At 38.9% G+C, this 16133-nt stretch overlaps 1 protein-coding gene across 2 annotated transcripts in view; it reads left to right on the forward strand.

The window, feature by feature from the left end:
- Positions 1-16133, forward strand: part of mei1 (meiotic double-stranded break formation protein 1) — an 80895-nt gene that overhangs the window by 45295 nt on the left and 19467 nt on the right. For both annotated transcript variants that reach the window (XM_028455892.1, XM_028455893.1), the window contains exons 25-26: positions 9178-9288; positions 15894-16078. In XM_028455892.1, the coding sequence (XP_028311693.1) occupies positions 9178-9288; positions 15894-16078 (296 nt within the window). The remainder of the gene's footprint in view (positions 1-9177; positions 9289-15893; positions 16079-16133) is intronic.

Genomic DNA, 16133 nt, shown 5'->3' on the forward strand with positions numbered 1-16133 from the left:
CTGTGAGACAGCACGAGGAGGTGACACAGACAGGGCCTCAGTCAGAGTCATTCTCTCCTTTTTCCACTCCGGACCCATATCATCTCCATCCTCTCCTCGTCTTTTAGCGGGGGAACCAACTCCAGCTTTTTCATCTCCTGAAGAAGAATCACTTCCCTCCCCGTCCTCAATGCTAAGTTTCTCTTCTATGTCTTTATCATCACTCATGCTCCACCCTAATGCCAGGAACCGAGCCACGGCAGGAATTTTGGACATATCCCCACATCTGTTTTTTTCAAGGATGTTGTTTTTTCTGTTTTGTTTTTGGTAACGTTTCTGGTAAAACGAGATGTAGTCACTCCCGATGTTAATTGTCTCCATTCCATCGCCTAACTCCCTCACCTGTCTGAGTGCAGTAAAATTAACTTTCCTTGCTTCTGCTCTCGTCATTAGGTAAAGATGGGGGTTCAGGTAACTCATCCTTCCCTCAGTAATTTCACTGAAGAAATAAGGAGTATCCCTGTCCGGATAGGGGTAATTCCCCAGGGTCAAGGGTGTCTCATAGACTTTTTTATTGCGGGGCACCCAAGCATCCCCCCAGTACGTTAAATCAGGACCCCCGCAATCAGTGGATCTAAGATCCCGCGAGTTCAGGGGGTCGCTTTCCATTCTGACCCTGTCACATGTCATAGAAGCAGACCACCTCCTCCCCGTGTGGCACCAGCGTGTGCTGCCTCGTAAACCCCAGCTTATCCTTTCCGATTGCTTTTTGTAATCGGGGTGCCTGGCGGCCATTTCCCTATCGTTCCATCTCACTGAAGGTTCTGGTGACATTAAAAATAACCTCTGCCCGAAAAGCCAAAATGGGCACCCCCCATCCTGTGGGTTGATTAACACTTCCCACAACTCTACTCCCATTCGAGGATGCAACTCATACAAGGGCAAAAAGCCAGTTGTATCAGTTTCAAAAGCCTCTGCCATTGTGGCCCCATTTGGTATCATCACGTCACGCGGTAGAACCCCTGGGTGCCAATGCAGGGATTTGTCTTCTTTGGACATGATCATTGTAGTCTTTATATTCTTATTTTCTCTTTGGGCCCCATTAATTCTAATCCATGCTGGTGCAGGGAGATTTAGTCCCACGCACCTACGGAAAGGGTATGGCGTGTCATTTAAATATCCATCTTGTCCCCTTATTCCTGAGGTATCCCAAATCACTTTGCGCAACTCTCCATTTCTCCCATCAGATCTATACTTGTTAAGCCATTCTGCTTTTTCTGGTAGAAGTGTCATGTCGCGGGGCACCAATTTTCCGTCCGGATGGTAGAAATTGGGTGTTGCTTCAGCCATTTCTATTCTCCTTTTATCTGGTCAGGTCTCTGTCAGTCGCCTGTTAGCTGCTTATCAGTTCTCCTGCAGGTCGTTTCCTTGTGCAAGAGTAACGAAAGGCGCCTCATGGGCAGTATATATCTCTTGAGAGGAGCCCTCTATTCCCCCCCCGTGGGCGGGGAACGCCCTGTCAACGCCCAATCTTATGATGTTTTTTACGCCTTTGCTGAACAGGAGGCCCCTGGTTAAAGGGCCTCTCCTTTCTTCCTAAAACGATGCCTTTTCTTCTTCTTTTGTATTTCTTTGTCCAACTTCCTGGCAGACTGAGTCACTAATGTTTCGTGTCTTCTATCTGCTCTACTAAATGCCCAGTTGCACATTTTTCTGCAGCAATTTAAAATTGCTAATATTTTTCCTACTACTGCCAAAAATATTATACCCCCAATAGCTAGCATTATCCATTTAAGGTACCACATTATTTCTTTGGTCCACCACCAAACATTTTGAGCAGTTTCAACCACTCCCTTTTTTACTCCCTGTACGGCGACCCCGATCATCATAGCCCCAAACATCCTCCAAGCTGGCAGGCCTGTCCCCCTTTTTTCCATACTCTTTTCTCTATAACTATGCTTCCCTATTGCTTCACAGTTAAAAACATCATCCGAGGCCTCCAGTACAATTCTTGAGTTATCGATTTCTGACACTGCACAATTCCTCACAGTATCAGTTGGGATATACCATGGGCTATCTTCTTTTAGTTTCATTTTTGTATTATCATTTTTCCATTCCTGAAAAATTGGAACAGTTTTCTCCCTATTTTTTAATTTGTTTCCATCACAAAGCACATTTCTAACAAACCTCAATCTATCATACATCAATCCTCCTATGTCTATTCCCTGTAACCATCCGACAGACGCCACATGGGATGGCCAGTGAGGTACCCTCACATGCTTTCCGGGAATCACACACATCCCTCTTCTGTTCTCGGTCAGCATATCGTGTGATGCAAAGGCATATGTGGAATTTACAGTTTTCTTTAGTTCCTGTATTAGAGTTTTATCTTTAAGACACTCCCATTCGCCTCCTCTCATCCTACAAGGTTGTCATTCAACTTCAGCTGTATTCCATATATTTTCTACATAAGTCTCACCATTCTTTATTACTGGTTTCTTTCCAATTATTCTCGCACCTGCCGCCTCTGTAATCGTCAGATTCCATGATTCATCTTCGTGAGACCAGCGAAGCTGATGCCATTGAGCATCAGGAGTTAGTGGCAACCATTTCTTAAATATTGTCTCATTATCCTTTTCGCCGTTCCAATCATTTATGGGTGCCGTGAGGAATAATGATCTCTCGGTGGTATAGAGGAAAGTCATTTGATAGGGGAACGGTGACTGTATGAAGTCTTGCCAATTCCATTCACCCTGGTGTTTGTGATGCTTTTTAATTGTGTGCAAAAAGTCTGGGAGTAGATGGCGGATTTTCCTATCTTCATTTGTTAATGTATATTTTTTTGCAGCTAATTTTTCTGCCCAAGGTTTAATCCAGATTTCACCTGTACTCTCTGTATTCTCATATTCTATTCTTTGTAAAAATGCTTTGTATGCCTTATACATTTTCATCACATCCATCCACTCTTGTCTCTTTCCAAAAGTAGTTTTTGTCAGGTACGAATAAAAGAACTGCATCTGCCAACGTATATGCATGTCCTCTATTAATATGCGCATCTCTTCGGGCAAAAACTCCTTCCTTGCTTCTCCCCATTCTGTCATATTTTCTACCCTGATCTCATCAGAGAAACTCCCCAAATCCTTCTTAACTTCTATTTTTCCTTTCCAATCAAAGGTGTTCCTCTCATTAAAAAATTCCAAACCGTCATGGTCTTCGGGAGGCAATGGATAAGCCAAAAATTTATGTAACACCGACCCATCCTCCCTAGGGATTGCTATCAGGTGCGGAATCACTAAGACTCCCATTACAGCCGAATCAAAACTATTCCAGCCTTCATTCTGTCCCAGTAATAAACCTGCTAATTGACTCCATTCCCAGGCTTCAAAGAATGCAGAGGGCCTCATCTTTGCTTCCTTTCTTAGTTCTGTGAGATTTATAGGTAGGTGTCCGCTGCAGTTCCACATCGCCTCTTCCCATAAATCACTTCTAAACGGTTCTTCAGCTACCTTTCTGCTGGTGTTGCTGAAGACCACTTCCAGTATTAATTTATATGCATTCGTAGCCTGCGTCAAATCAACCCCCAGTATGATAGACATACACATTTTTTTTTTTTTTTTTAACTTATCCACCACACTGTTTGGTTCATCATCATTTAACCATTTTTTTTTTTTTTTTCATCGGGATTTGGTTGTATTAAAAACACAGTGTCTTAAAGGATTTCAGTCATCGCTTCTCTGTGCAATCCAATATTTCCTCCTTTGAATCCGTGGCAGACTACCATTCCCTGTATGATACAGGCTCCTATTTATTTTTTTTTTTTTCAAAAAATCCTGCATCATTATTTTTTCCAAAATAGTCTCCTGCAACCTTATCGATTTACATTGCGTCCCATTCCCGTATGTGAAATTTCTAGTCCAATTTTTTGTTAGTCTTTCCATTTCTGGAAAATATTGACATACCATTTTACGGCGTCTACGCTACATTTTTTGTCCTTTATAATCTCTAATACCACGTTTCCATCTAATTTTCTTTGAAATCTTCTTATCTCTTTGTATCGTAAACCCCGGGGTCATCAATGGCATAGTTTTAATATCATGAACCAGAGCCTTTTTTCCCAACGGTTCAAATTTAAATTTGCAAAAAAAACCTCTTTATCAACTGTGGAAGGACATTTCACAATGTTATATTCTTCCTCTGTGATCTCATCATGAGATGGGACATTCCACACTGAGTATTCGTCTAATTTCTGTTTGTTTTATACACTCCAAACTTCTCTTCAGTTATTTCCCATTTTTTCCTTAATATCTGAATATAGGATTGATATCTACATTCTATTGAAGTATCCCTTCTTTCTCACCAATACAGCTTTCTCTCACAGCGAATCCTTCTGCAGTAGTATCGTCATAAATCTTCTCATAATCCTCCCTTGTGCATATTTCCATGTCACCCTTTACTGCCTCACAGACTCATAGACTCTCATATGCTACCCTTGAGAGCCTTTCCATAGTCTTCATCAGTTCTTCCTCACAGCATGGCCCCTGATAAGCTTCAAATGCTATCTCGCATCCTCTCAGTTCCATCATATCCATTCTCTTAACACGCTTCTTACTTCCCTAATTTTGTTATATTACTAATTGTAGTATTTAATGTAGTCACCGGAAAAGTTGTTGCTTTTACATATTTATTAGGTGATTCAGGTGAATTTTTATCTTGTGGCCTTGTCACGTTTCACTCAGGCCCCTTTTTACCATTTCTATCTTTATCAGTCTTATCCTTTTACACACCTTTTCTCCCTTATCCACAAAACTCTCCATTAAAGCTGTATTATTTCTTAGCAACAATTTTTCCCACATTAACTCTCTCAAGCATCTATCGGGCCGTCTTAATCTCGGGTGTCGAACATATTCACTGCAATCAAGCTGTCTAGTCTCTTTCCCCTCATCTTGGCTTTCTTTCAACCTGTCAGTTAGATTTTCAGGGAGAAAGAATTCCCTATCACATTCTCCAACCAAACCTCGTGTGAGAGCTAAGAATTGGACTCCCTTCCTTATATACTTTCCTTGGTCAAAAACCTTCTTTCCCCCAGAACTAAAAGGAATGGGTACTTCTATTTCTGCCATAGGTGTATATACATTGCATGATTTGCACTTAACAATTTCTTCTTTAACCACCCGCTTGATGGAACCCGTCTTCTCTATTTCCACCCAGGTTTTAATTCCAATTGTTATCAGTAAGCTGAGAAGTGCCAGGTTGAGGAAGATTATAATGGCCTTACTTGCCATCCCCATTTTAAATTTTTCTTCCCATTTTTTCTTCCATTCCTTCCTTTTCCTATTTTTCTCAGCTATTTTGTAAGGAGAGAGCCTTCCTCCTCGGATATCCTTGACATAATCTCTTTCCCATAACATATTTCTAGCCTCTCTATCATAATGCCTTTTATTCCACATTCGGTGCAGTCTCTCCATTCCTCCGATGAGTGACCTTTTTTTTTTTTTTCTAGGAGTATCTACCCAAGTCTCCCTTGGTTTTTCATCTACTCCCGTGATGCCATCATCATTTCTCCTAGCTTTTCACCTATGTTTGTGAGTTCTACTTTATCTTTAGCAAACCTCCGTTTAGTTTTAGAAATTCGGCAGGCCCCAGCCAACTCCAGTCCTACCAATTTTCCTTCCGGCTGACAGTCATATCCTAACCTCCTGTCCTGTCTTCTACCCATCCATCTGAGACAGAAAACTCCTTCCATACACAGACAACACTTCCCCGGCTGATACTCTCTCTCCATGGGAAGAGAGCCAGGAGAATGTCCTGGGAACAGTACACGTACCATCATCATCTCACCCCAAAGAGCAGAGCATAACCAATCCCATGGTCAATTGGGCTCGGTCCGGTAAGACCTGGTAAAACTCATCAACCTCCGAAGGGTGATACGGAACCTCCCAAGTGGGGAGAACCGCTTCTTCCACCACAGTTTTTGAAGTCATAACTTCGGAGGCCCTGTTGGAATTGTGTCCTGCCTATCAATCCCTTTTACATCATTATTCCTTAAACCGCCTTTTAACTCGGACTTGCTGGGGGTGATATTTTTCCTCCATCCGTAATGTATATTACGTTACCTTCCTGTCGGTCGATTACCCGGAATTCTTTTCCGTTTTTTATCCACCTGTCTTTTGCCTGTAACACAGGATAATTCTGGGTCAATCTGGTAACTGTTTTTGATGTTTAGGCTGGCTTAATATTTGGTTGATGTAAAATAAATTGTCATGGCTCCACCAGTCTTTCCCTATCGCGGCTATTGCTTCTTTCGCTGATCTAACAGCTCGTTCCGCAACACCGTTTGTATTGGCAATCTCTCTGCTAAGTACCCTAGTACCGGTGGAGCCTGTTGACAATCCTCCTGTCGAAACTCTTCGAACAGGAGAAAAAAATGGGGAGGTAACTCCCTCCGCCATTGCTTTATCTTACGTTCGTGTCAAAGTATTCCCGTAAGCGGAGACTGAGGTATCTCCTTGAGAAGAGGGCTTCAATAGCCTTTTTCCCCTCTGATTCCACGCGTGTTTGAATAGGCTTACCTCAACCTGATTCTTTTAATAAAGGAAACCTTTCTGATTTCGTGTTCAAAGTGTTAGACCTCACACTTCTAATCTCTCACTCTTTTTCTTTGCACACTCTGCTGTCTAGGGTGATCAGTCCTGCCAGAGTAACAATTACTAAAGAGCTGGAGATTTTTCCACTACTTTCGTACTGAGTTATCCTTTATTCCTCATAGAGTGATAGCCCGTCTATTCACTCTCCTCCTACCAAGCAGTATGGTAGGGAAATGAGACTCTCTCTCTACTCCTTTATTTAGGGACACTCCGTAGGTTTTCTAATTAGACTCGGTACTCGTTTTATTTTTCCCGGACTAACAGGTTAACTTGGTCGTGCCTCACGTATGGGCGCCATGTCGATAGCCCGCGGGACTTTATAACGGTAGGGGATCTAAAACTGCCGTTCTTAATACAAGAATTCCCCCTCTACCTTGTCACCGAGGCTGGCTGCCTATCCTTTATTATTGTTTTCTAATAAAAGATAAGACTAATTGTACCTCCTCTTATAGGAAGTCTAAGAGTCGTCTCGCTATTTTGTGGGATTGATATTAAGACCCACCGAGTGTAGGTCAAAGCTGGAAACAATTCTTTTTTACAACAGTATGAGCTAGCCCCCCCCCTTTCCCTTCTCTGTGAGGAAAGGAACCGAGGGGGCTTTCACTTACCAGAGGTCTAGGAGTGTGTTTTTCAAAAACCCGGGCGCTGTCTCAGGTGGATGATTGCAGGCGGTTAATTTACTCAAGAAGGCTTCTTAATAGTTAATATATTTTATTAAAGGTTTCACAAAAATTAAACAAAAAGAAAATCAAAAGTCAATCACAAGTTTCAAAGTATCAAAGTCCTGAACTGACAGCCGACAAGAACGGACAGGGGCCTGCCGAACAACTAGAATGTCCGTCTCTAAAAAGCTCTCCCTCTAAAAAGCTCCCGTTCTTAAAAATCAGTGAGATATATATAGCAAGAAGCGTGGCGTGATAGTGTGTCATAATTCATGCCCTGACCGCCTTAGCGAATAGGAAAAGAGAATACAAGTTCATTTTTTTTTCAATGCCTTACTGGTGTAACAGATGCTTCAAGTTCACTCAGATGTCATGGCATACAAGAGTACAAAAGGTTATGCATATATGCAGATGTCATGGTTCAACGGGAGTACAACAGTGTAAAAGGTTGCACAAGGCGTTTTAGCAAAACACAGTATCCCCTTTTTTTTTTTATGAAAATAGAAGTGTTAGCACCAGATGGTCATAACTTTTCTTGTGTAACATTTTTCCTATCATTTTTTATAATAATGGCAGTTTAATAGGCGTGACACATCAGGACAGGCATATAGCTGTAGTGGTTAAATAAACACTTCTTTGCAGAATAATGAATGAATGATTAATACACACAACGTACAACACTTATTAAACTCTAAAACAAATATTTCTGGGTGTAGATCTAAAAATTGGAACGATTTGGGACATCTGGGAGGATCTCAAAGTAGAGCAGCTTCTTCACGGTTGTACATAAATTGCTGCTCAATATTGCTCTTATTAAATCCCAAGCCAGAGAAGCATACAATAAAAAGTTATTAATTTCCCCTAGAAATCCTCTTATTGACATTTAAGGTTATCCACAACCTTGCTAGTCCATATCTGTCAGAACGCTTCTTAACTGTCACTCACCGTTATATCGTAAGGTTTGCTTCCTGCATCTTAATTTGGTTTTCATCACCATATGAGCTCTGCAGCTCAACCACCCAAACAAACTGAGAGCTAACAGCTTTTTTACTGTTTGTTCTTTGGATAACTTCTTAAGTTATCTGTGTTTTTACAATGTGTTTGATCATTTAAGATCCATGTTTGTTTTAAAATGTGATGTTTAGTGACCTAGTAAGATAGTAGGGGCATGCATTGCCATAAATCTATATACAATATAATACAATTCAAGATTGGCTTGTCATGATACAATATATCCCGATATTTCCCAATACTACACAATTAGGTATACATCGTGATATATCTTGATTTCAATAATTACAAATTTGGTATGAAATACAATTTAGTTCTTTTTAACTTGCAAGAACAAGTACCAATATCAAAACAAATGTTATGTTTATCAAACTGTCAAATTAAATTTTTCAAAAAAAGTTGAAAGTTTGCTTCTACAACAGATTCTAATTCTGTTAAGGTCACAAGTGTACTTATGGAGTCAAACCCATGACCACTACATCAAAGCGCTGCCCAAATACTTCTATTTCTGGTCCAATCTTCCCAGCTTTGTCTGTTCCAGCATTAAATGAAGCCTGTGTAGTGTTGTCTGTCTATTTATAGCCCATAATCTTTGACATTTTAACCGATTACATTCACTTTGTCTTTATTGACTGGTGCGTAAAAACAGGCTGTAAACAACTGAGCTCACTGTTTATCCCATTGTGTCTGCTGATGTCACCTAAAACCCTAATTAAATGTGCTCGAGATAGAAAATAATAAAAGTGAGCCATTTTCAGGACCATTCGGGAGCGTATCATTTAACAGCAAATGTGTAGTTGTGTTAAAGGAGTTATAGAAAATAAATGTGCTGATTTAACCCAAAGTGGTGGAAACTGTGTGTGTGCGTGTGCGTGTGTCAGTGAGTAACATTGCAGGAAAGCTGAAGCCCGCCAACACAGAGAGCCTCCTGCCTGCCTTCAACTACCTGTACTGCTGCCTGAGTCAGTCTCCTGCACACAGCACTGACAGAGGTAAGCTGCAGATCAATCTTCGTGCTCTCTTGATATTGTATGTAAATCTTTGCCTTACACACTTTTTATCCATTTTCTCTTTGATTTATCATGTTCTTACATCTGTTAGTAAAGCCTGAAAAGACTGTGTGTTAAATAGGCATATATTTGACAAAATTTATGCAAAAACTATATTTTAAAAAGACAGGTTTGTGTAAAAAAAGGTTTGACATTTTGTATTGCCTGTAATATTATGTGGGTATTACTCTCTATAACAGGGGTTACCAACCTTTTTGAAACTGTGAGCTACTTCATAGGTGCTGAATAGTCCGAAGGGCTACCAGTTTGAAAAGCACTTCCTAAATACCAAATATTCACGGTTTTGTTTTAATCAGATAATAAGGAAGGCTAGCAGTAATTTAAAACGGTAGAAAATGTTTAAGTTTCAACATGCAACACATTATTTCGGAGAAAATTATCATCTTCCTATTTTTCTAGCTACTAAAAGACAACTTTTAACTAATTGTATAACATAATATTATTGTAGAATGTAACACATTTTTCCTATTTTACAAAAATCCACCTTGCGTTTTTAAACATATATCTTATCATATTACCATACACACAATTTGCAACACTTAAAAATTTTTGTCACAACGTTTCAGTGAAAATAAACATTTAAAGATGGTTAATTTAAGACTATCACGTGCAGCAGTGTTTAACTCTACTAAGCACTAACGACATTTCTCATATGTATTTATCTTTGTGAGTTTGAATCCTGGAAGGTAAATCAGATTTTACATGTAGCTCATTGGTGACTATAGAGCTCCTGAGGGCCCCTCACATGGTCCATGCAGGCTACCCGGGGCCCGCGGGAACCGTGTTGGTGACCCCTGCTTTATAAGGTTTAAATATTAAGAGAGACCTGTACACATAAATTGAAAATATCCTATTGTTGCCCCTTCTCTTTAACTTGTCATGATTTTTAACAAAATGTATGCGCTCTACTTTGAACACATAGAAAGTAAAAACACACACTGCATACATCCTTCTTTTTTAAGTGCAGTAAAGTTGATGACAGTAATGGCTTTAACGGCTGTGAAAGTTTCTTCTCCTCTCACTCGGCTCTAATCCACAAGCTCAGCGGACAAGAGAGGCTGACCTTGATCCGTGCAGCACTAAAGCACACATAAAAAAGCTTACACTAGCTGCTATACTTACAATAAACTAATCAGCCATGCCATTAGGACCACTTACATGTGATTTGAATGACACTTACCAAAGCTGATAGTGGGTGGGATATATTAGACAGTGAGTAAACCTTTTGATCTGAATGTAGATTTTTTTAAGAAGAAGCGTGATTGATTGTGCTGACAAAAGGATTGAAAGGAGTTTTTAAAGAGTCAAATTGTGATGGCTTAATGGCTGGTTCAAGGCATGTTGTGTCAAACTCAAGGCTTGGGGGACAAATACGACCCTTTAGAGCATCCATTGTGGCCCGCAGGAGAAAAAACGTGTATCCTTGTGTTACCAAATGATTCAGTTGTACATCTCTCAGTCTCTCTGAATTGAAAATTTCTGTGAAACTCCTCAGTATTTGCAGGGGCTCAAACTGCAGTCATTTTTAATCACAAATTGTGGACAGAACTCAATGTTTTTCTCAAACCCTGCAATTTCTCACAAATAATGCTAGAAAATTGATAAGAGAATCACAAAACTTTGACTTGAGGATCATGCACAGACTGATACCTGTCATTTTTTGCTCAGATTATATATGGATATTGTATTTGTTTATATGTTTAAATTAGAGCACAAAAGTGTTGAAATTGCTAATTTCCCACCTAAAATCTTCAGCTCAAACTGCTCTGTGTTAGCCCGTGAGTGAAAATGAATTTGTCATTATGTTATGACTGATGGACGCAAAGGAAACCTGAAATAAGCTCAATCCTCAACATTATCTAAGAGTCTCTTTACAGGCATTTTCACAAAAAATGCCCCAGACTCTGCCTCATGCTGACTCTACTTAATACAGAAAATGGTGATCTATTAAACGACAGGATAATTAGACTGTAATCCAAATTGATTTACAAAACAGAAGCCTCCACTATCAATGTGTTTATTTACTGCTGGATCATAACGCCAGTCCTGTAGAGGCACTCAACTTAATCAGGTCAGGACCTCTTGGTCTCATAAAGTCTAAAGCAATAAACTCTGAAACAAGCAGCTGAGTTAAAGCAAGATTTACTTTAAAAAGCAGGTGCAGAATTAAAAAAAAAAAAAAAATGATCCAATGGGTTTGTCAAAAACAAATTATATCTGAATCCAACAAATCTAATGCAAAATAGAAATCGATCTGCAAAAGCACACAGTGGAATAGCCTCCATTATGGAGCTCATGGACGAAATATGAACACTAAATTATTAATTAAATAACAGCACCTGGAGGTCCTGAGACACAATTAACCCGACTATTATAGGACAAAATCCTTTTCTCACTGGTGATTTTGCAGCGTAGATAGTTTTCTTTTGACAAGAATGTGGAGATTAAACTCAGCAGAGGTCATCAATGAGCAATGAGGCCACCGGGAAGCAAAGGTAATTATGCCCATAGTGTCACCATACTGCCTCTGCTGCACTCCACCTGTGCTGTCTTATTACACTGGATGATTTTACAGCTGCTTGTTATAGCAGCCTGAGGGCAAACAGTCAGACTATGGCTTCACATTCCACAGTCAGAGAACATAGTAGCAAGTGTAAAGGTTTGTTTTGTCGCTTATGAGATTTGCTGCTTGTGTTCCGCAGTTAACCTCAGTTTTGCTTCAAGTGTTGAACTAATCCTTAAAGAAAATAGAGCTGCAGAACAGATGCCCTGTGTCCCCAGAATAGTTTGATTTCAAGTGGATCACAGATTTGAACAATTTCAACACTAATGTGTCCCAGTTTATATAAATGATATATACAATATCTAAAGCACCAGTCTGGCTGAGCAATAAGTGACAAACAGAAGTACCTTATTTATCCCAGGGAGAAATTACTTTCGTTACAGTGGCTCAAGAAATATTACAATAAAAAGAATAAACACTAAACAAAGAAAGAAAGAGGAAGAAAAATGTACATAATAAAGAAAAAGCCTGTAAATTAAGTAAGGATAATATTTAGTATTTAATACTTAATTTAATCTTTATTTAATTTACAAATATCAGTCTCTGCAGTTTCTTCACTTTAAATGTCCTTTATTTTGTGACCATTTTCTATTTAAATTGGGGAAATTTTGTAGAAAAGTTTGGGAAAAATTGCTGAATTTTGGAAACATCTTGTAAACAGATTCAGAATCAACAATTTGGGATTAAAAATGACTGCCATTGTGTGATATAAGAATGGAGAAACAGTGAGTGCTATTGTGCAGTTTCATTGAATTTGTGTATTTGGATGGGCAGAGATAATTACAACTGAATGTAATTTAGTTTGTAATTTACATAGTAATTCATGTTTTCTGTTATTTTTACTTTCTCCTTCGAGCCGAATTAAATGCTCTCGATCCGGGGTTCTCAACTGGTCTCACCCTGGGACCCACATTTTGCCACGGTCATTAAATCGCGACCCACTTTTTAGATTTTTTTTTATTAGAATTCTACCAACCAAATGTAGTTTTTCACAAATTGCTGTTGAAAACAAACATATTTAATCTTTTTGAAAACATAAATCTATATATTTTCCTGTGCAACATGCGTTTCACAGCATGTCTGTTAAAAAAAAAAGTTTCTTTCAAAATAAAAGACAAGTCCAACATGAGAGACATTAAGTATTTATTTATTGTTGACCAGCTGCCCACGACCCACCCAGTACAGTTCCGCGATCCACTTTCGGGTCCTGATCCACCAGTTGAGAAACACTGCTCTTGATGGTCGGATTTAAAACATGTGGGATAGGGGAATCGTGAAAGTTTTTTTTTCCTAACCTATTACAAAAATAAAATATGGTCTGTGATTCCGTGTCCTGACCAAGAACACTTTGGCACACTTTAAGTGTGTTTTGCACACAAATGAAGCTACCGTTTCAGGGTCAAATCCATGCTCCAGCCCTGTAACCATGAGTGAAATATTTGAGTGAACCTCCACCTTATGAATAAACCATGGCACAGACAGTTAAAGTGGTTTCAGCATCTGCTTAAATGTGTCCTGATTATCTTCTTTCCGATCAGAGGTAGGCAACTTTTATCACAACGGGGCCAAAAAAATGTTTGTTTGATTTGAAGGGCCACGTGATCAACATTCATGTCAGCATTTAGAATACCAATCTGGGCATTAATACAGGAAACAGTAAAGTGTATTTCAGTCATTCTGTGTATGTTTGTTGTTGTCTTGCTCATTGTGAGGCATTTTGTGCATTTATGTAGTCCGTTTGAGTATTTGTAGTGTAAAATATGTTTTTTTGGAGTCATATTGTGTGTTTGTGCTGTCATTTTGCGCTTTTTGATGTATTTTTTGTGTATTTCTGTTGTTGTTGTTTTGCTTGTTTGTTAGTACTGTGGGTTTGCAGTCATTTGTGTTTTTCTTGTCTTTTTGTGTACTTTTATTGTAATTTTCTATATTTTTTTTTGTGATTTTGTGTATTACTGTTGTCGGTTTTTAAATTTTTGTTGTAATTTTGTGTATTTTCTGTGTTTTTCTCTTGTCTTTTACTGTATTTTCCTACAATGTTGTAATTCTTTGTATTTCTTAATGTATTCTTGCTTTTGTTTTGTGTATTTTCTGTCATTTTGTACATTTACTTTGGGGGCCGCATGAAATTTGACCGAGGGCTGCATGTGGCCCCTGGGTCAACAGTTGCCTATGTCTGCTTTAGATACAAATCAGCCTGAAACAATTTAAGATGGTCTCAAGTAAATCAAATCAAATCAAACTTTATTTTAATATCACATTTCATGCACTGGGCAGCGCAATGTGCTTCACAGTCACAAACAAGTGATCCCAATGATCATTTGCAAATTTAAAACGTGATATACAGATTTTGAGCAGGAGTAAAAGCTCAACCAAAATTATTCACAAAATAGATGCACATCAACAAACACACTGAAAGCAGGCAATGAAATCTAACCAGAAAATGTTACAAAAAGTAAAGTTTTCAATCTGTTTTTAAAAGTATTTCCCTTCTCAGGTCTGCAGGCAGGGTGTTCTATTTACTAGGGGCATAAAAACTGTAAGCAGCCTCTCTAGTCTTGGAATGTGTCTGTGGAACAGTTACATAAAAGACCACTACCTGTGGACCGGAGAGTTCTACCTGGTGTATAACTCATCAGCATGTCTCTGATGTATGGAGGGCCAAGTCCATTCAGTGCCTTGTACCAAGTATTAGATTCTTAAAATAACTGTGATGCTGTAAGTGATGCTAGTATAAAGATTAAGGGTGTCCCGATTCCGTATTTATATTGGATATTCTAATATTAGACAAAAATTAAAAGAGTATTGGATTATATTCGGGCTGCATCTAAAATCTCAGAAAAAAGTGATCCAGTAGATAATTTGTTTTTATTGGATTTATTGAGTTAATTTATTAGAGTCTTCTGAATTTATTCATTTATTTTTAATTCAAGAGTAGAATGTTTTTGATGTTTAAGGTTAAAATGTATGTAACCCATTGGTTAATAATAAATGAGTTAGATTTTCTCATACCTGTTGCTGTCTATTGTTCCAACATTCCACTCTACAAAATAAGTAATAAAATTATGTATTATTCATGCTGACGTTGTATTGGGACACCCCTAATAAAAATATAAGGAAGATTTAAGGTTCAAGGTTTTTTTATTGTCATTTTCATGAAAATGGAATTTCCATTAAAAAAACTACATTTGTTTCTCGGGAGCAGCAGCATACAAGAAAATAAAAATGAACAGAAACAGTGCAATATAAACACAATGCAACAGAAATAAATAATAGAAACCCATACAATACTCGCAAGTACAATAAAAATAAAAATACAAACCAAGGGAGACAATCAACAGGTATCAGAGGGACATTACAGTTGTTGACCATAATTCGACACATCAAAAAAATCCCCATGTTGTCACATACAGACCCCGAATGTTTTTTAAGAACACATTGACCAAACCTGCTGGCTAATACTGAGACAAACTTTTAATAAATAAAAGGCGAAGAGGGTCCTCTGCAACCATGTATTTCACCATTAAAAATTAAAAAAATTAAATTACTGCCGGTTTCTATGGAAACTATTAGGTTCAAATCCATTTAGTACAGCAGACATGCAATAAATCCTACATTTGTTTGGCGGTTTTTAAGAAGCGTCTAAAGAGGTACGTTGAGTTTGTGATGAATTTGGATGAAAGGATATTTGTTTTGTCGCTGGTGATGCTACAGAGCTGCAGTGCAGATACACAGGGATGTTTTTAGATTTCTCACTGAAAGGCAGTAATGATGCCACTTGTCTGTGTATAGCACTGTTCAATTTCACAACTTTAAGAGCGAGTGAAGCAGCTCACAAATAGCCCTGAAAAGTGAAGCTGCTTTTCTTTACCGTTTTTTGGGGTGTCCACACACACACACACACTGGCATACATTGTTACCACAGACCCGATTAAAGAGTGATGATATGTTGCCTTCTCTTTACCAGCTGTCTCCATGCTGCTCTCCAGCAGCGGATTGATGGGCCAGCTGCAGACAATCATCTCCTGCAGGCCTTCCTCTTCCTGCGCTTCGTCGTTCTCTCCATCAGCCGCTCCACCTTCAGCCCTGTCGTGCTGCTGCCATCTACTTCTGTCCTCGCTCATTATTCTGCAGCGCGTGCACTCGGCACAGGTACACGCCACAGCTGAGCTTGGCTCTAATCACAACAGTCAAGGACAAGACTCAA

This window comes from Gouania willdenowi, chromosome 8 (assembly GCF_900634775.1).
Source record: "Gouania willdenowi chromosome 8, fGouWil2.1, whole genome shotgun sequence".
Classification (NCBI taxonomy): Eukaryota; Metazoa; Chordata; class Actinopteri; order Blenniiformes; family Gobiesocidae; genus Gouania; species Gouania willdenowi.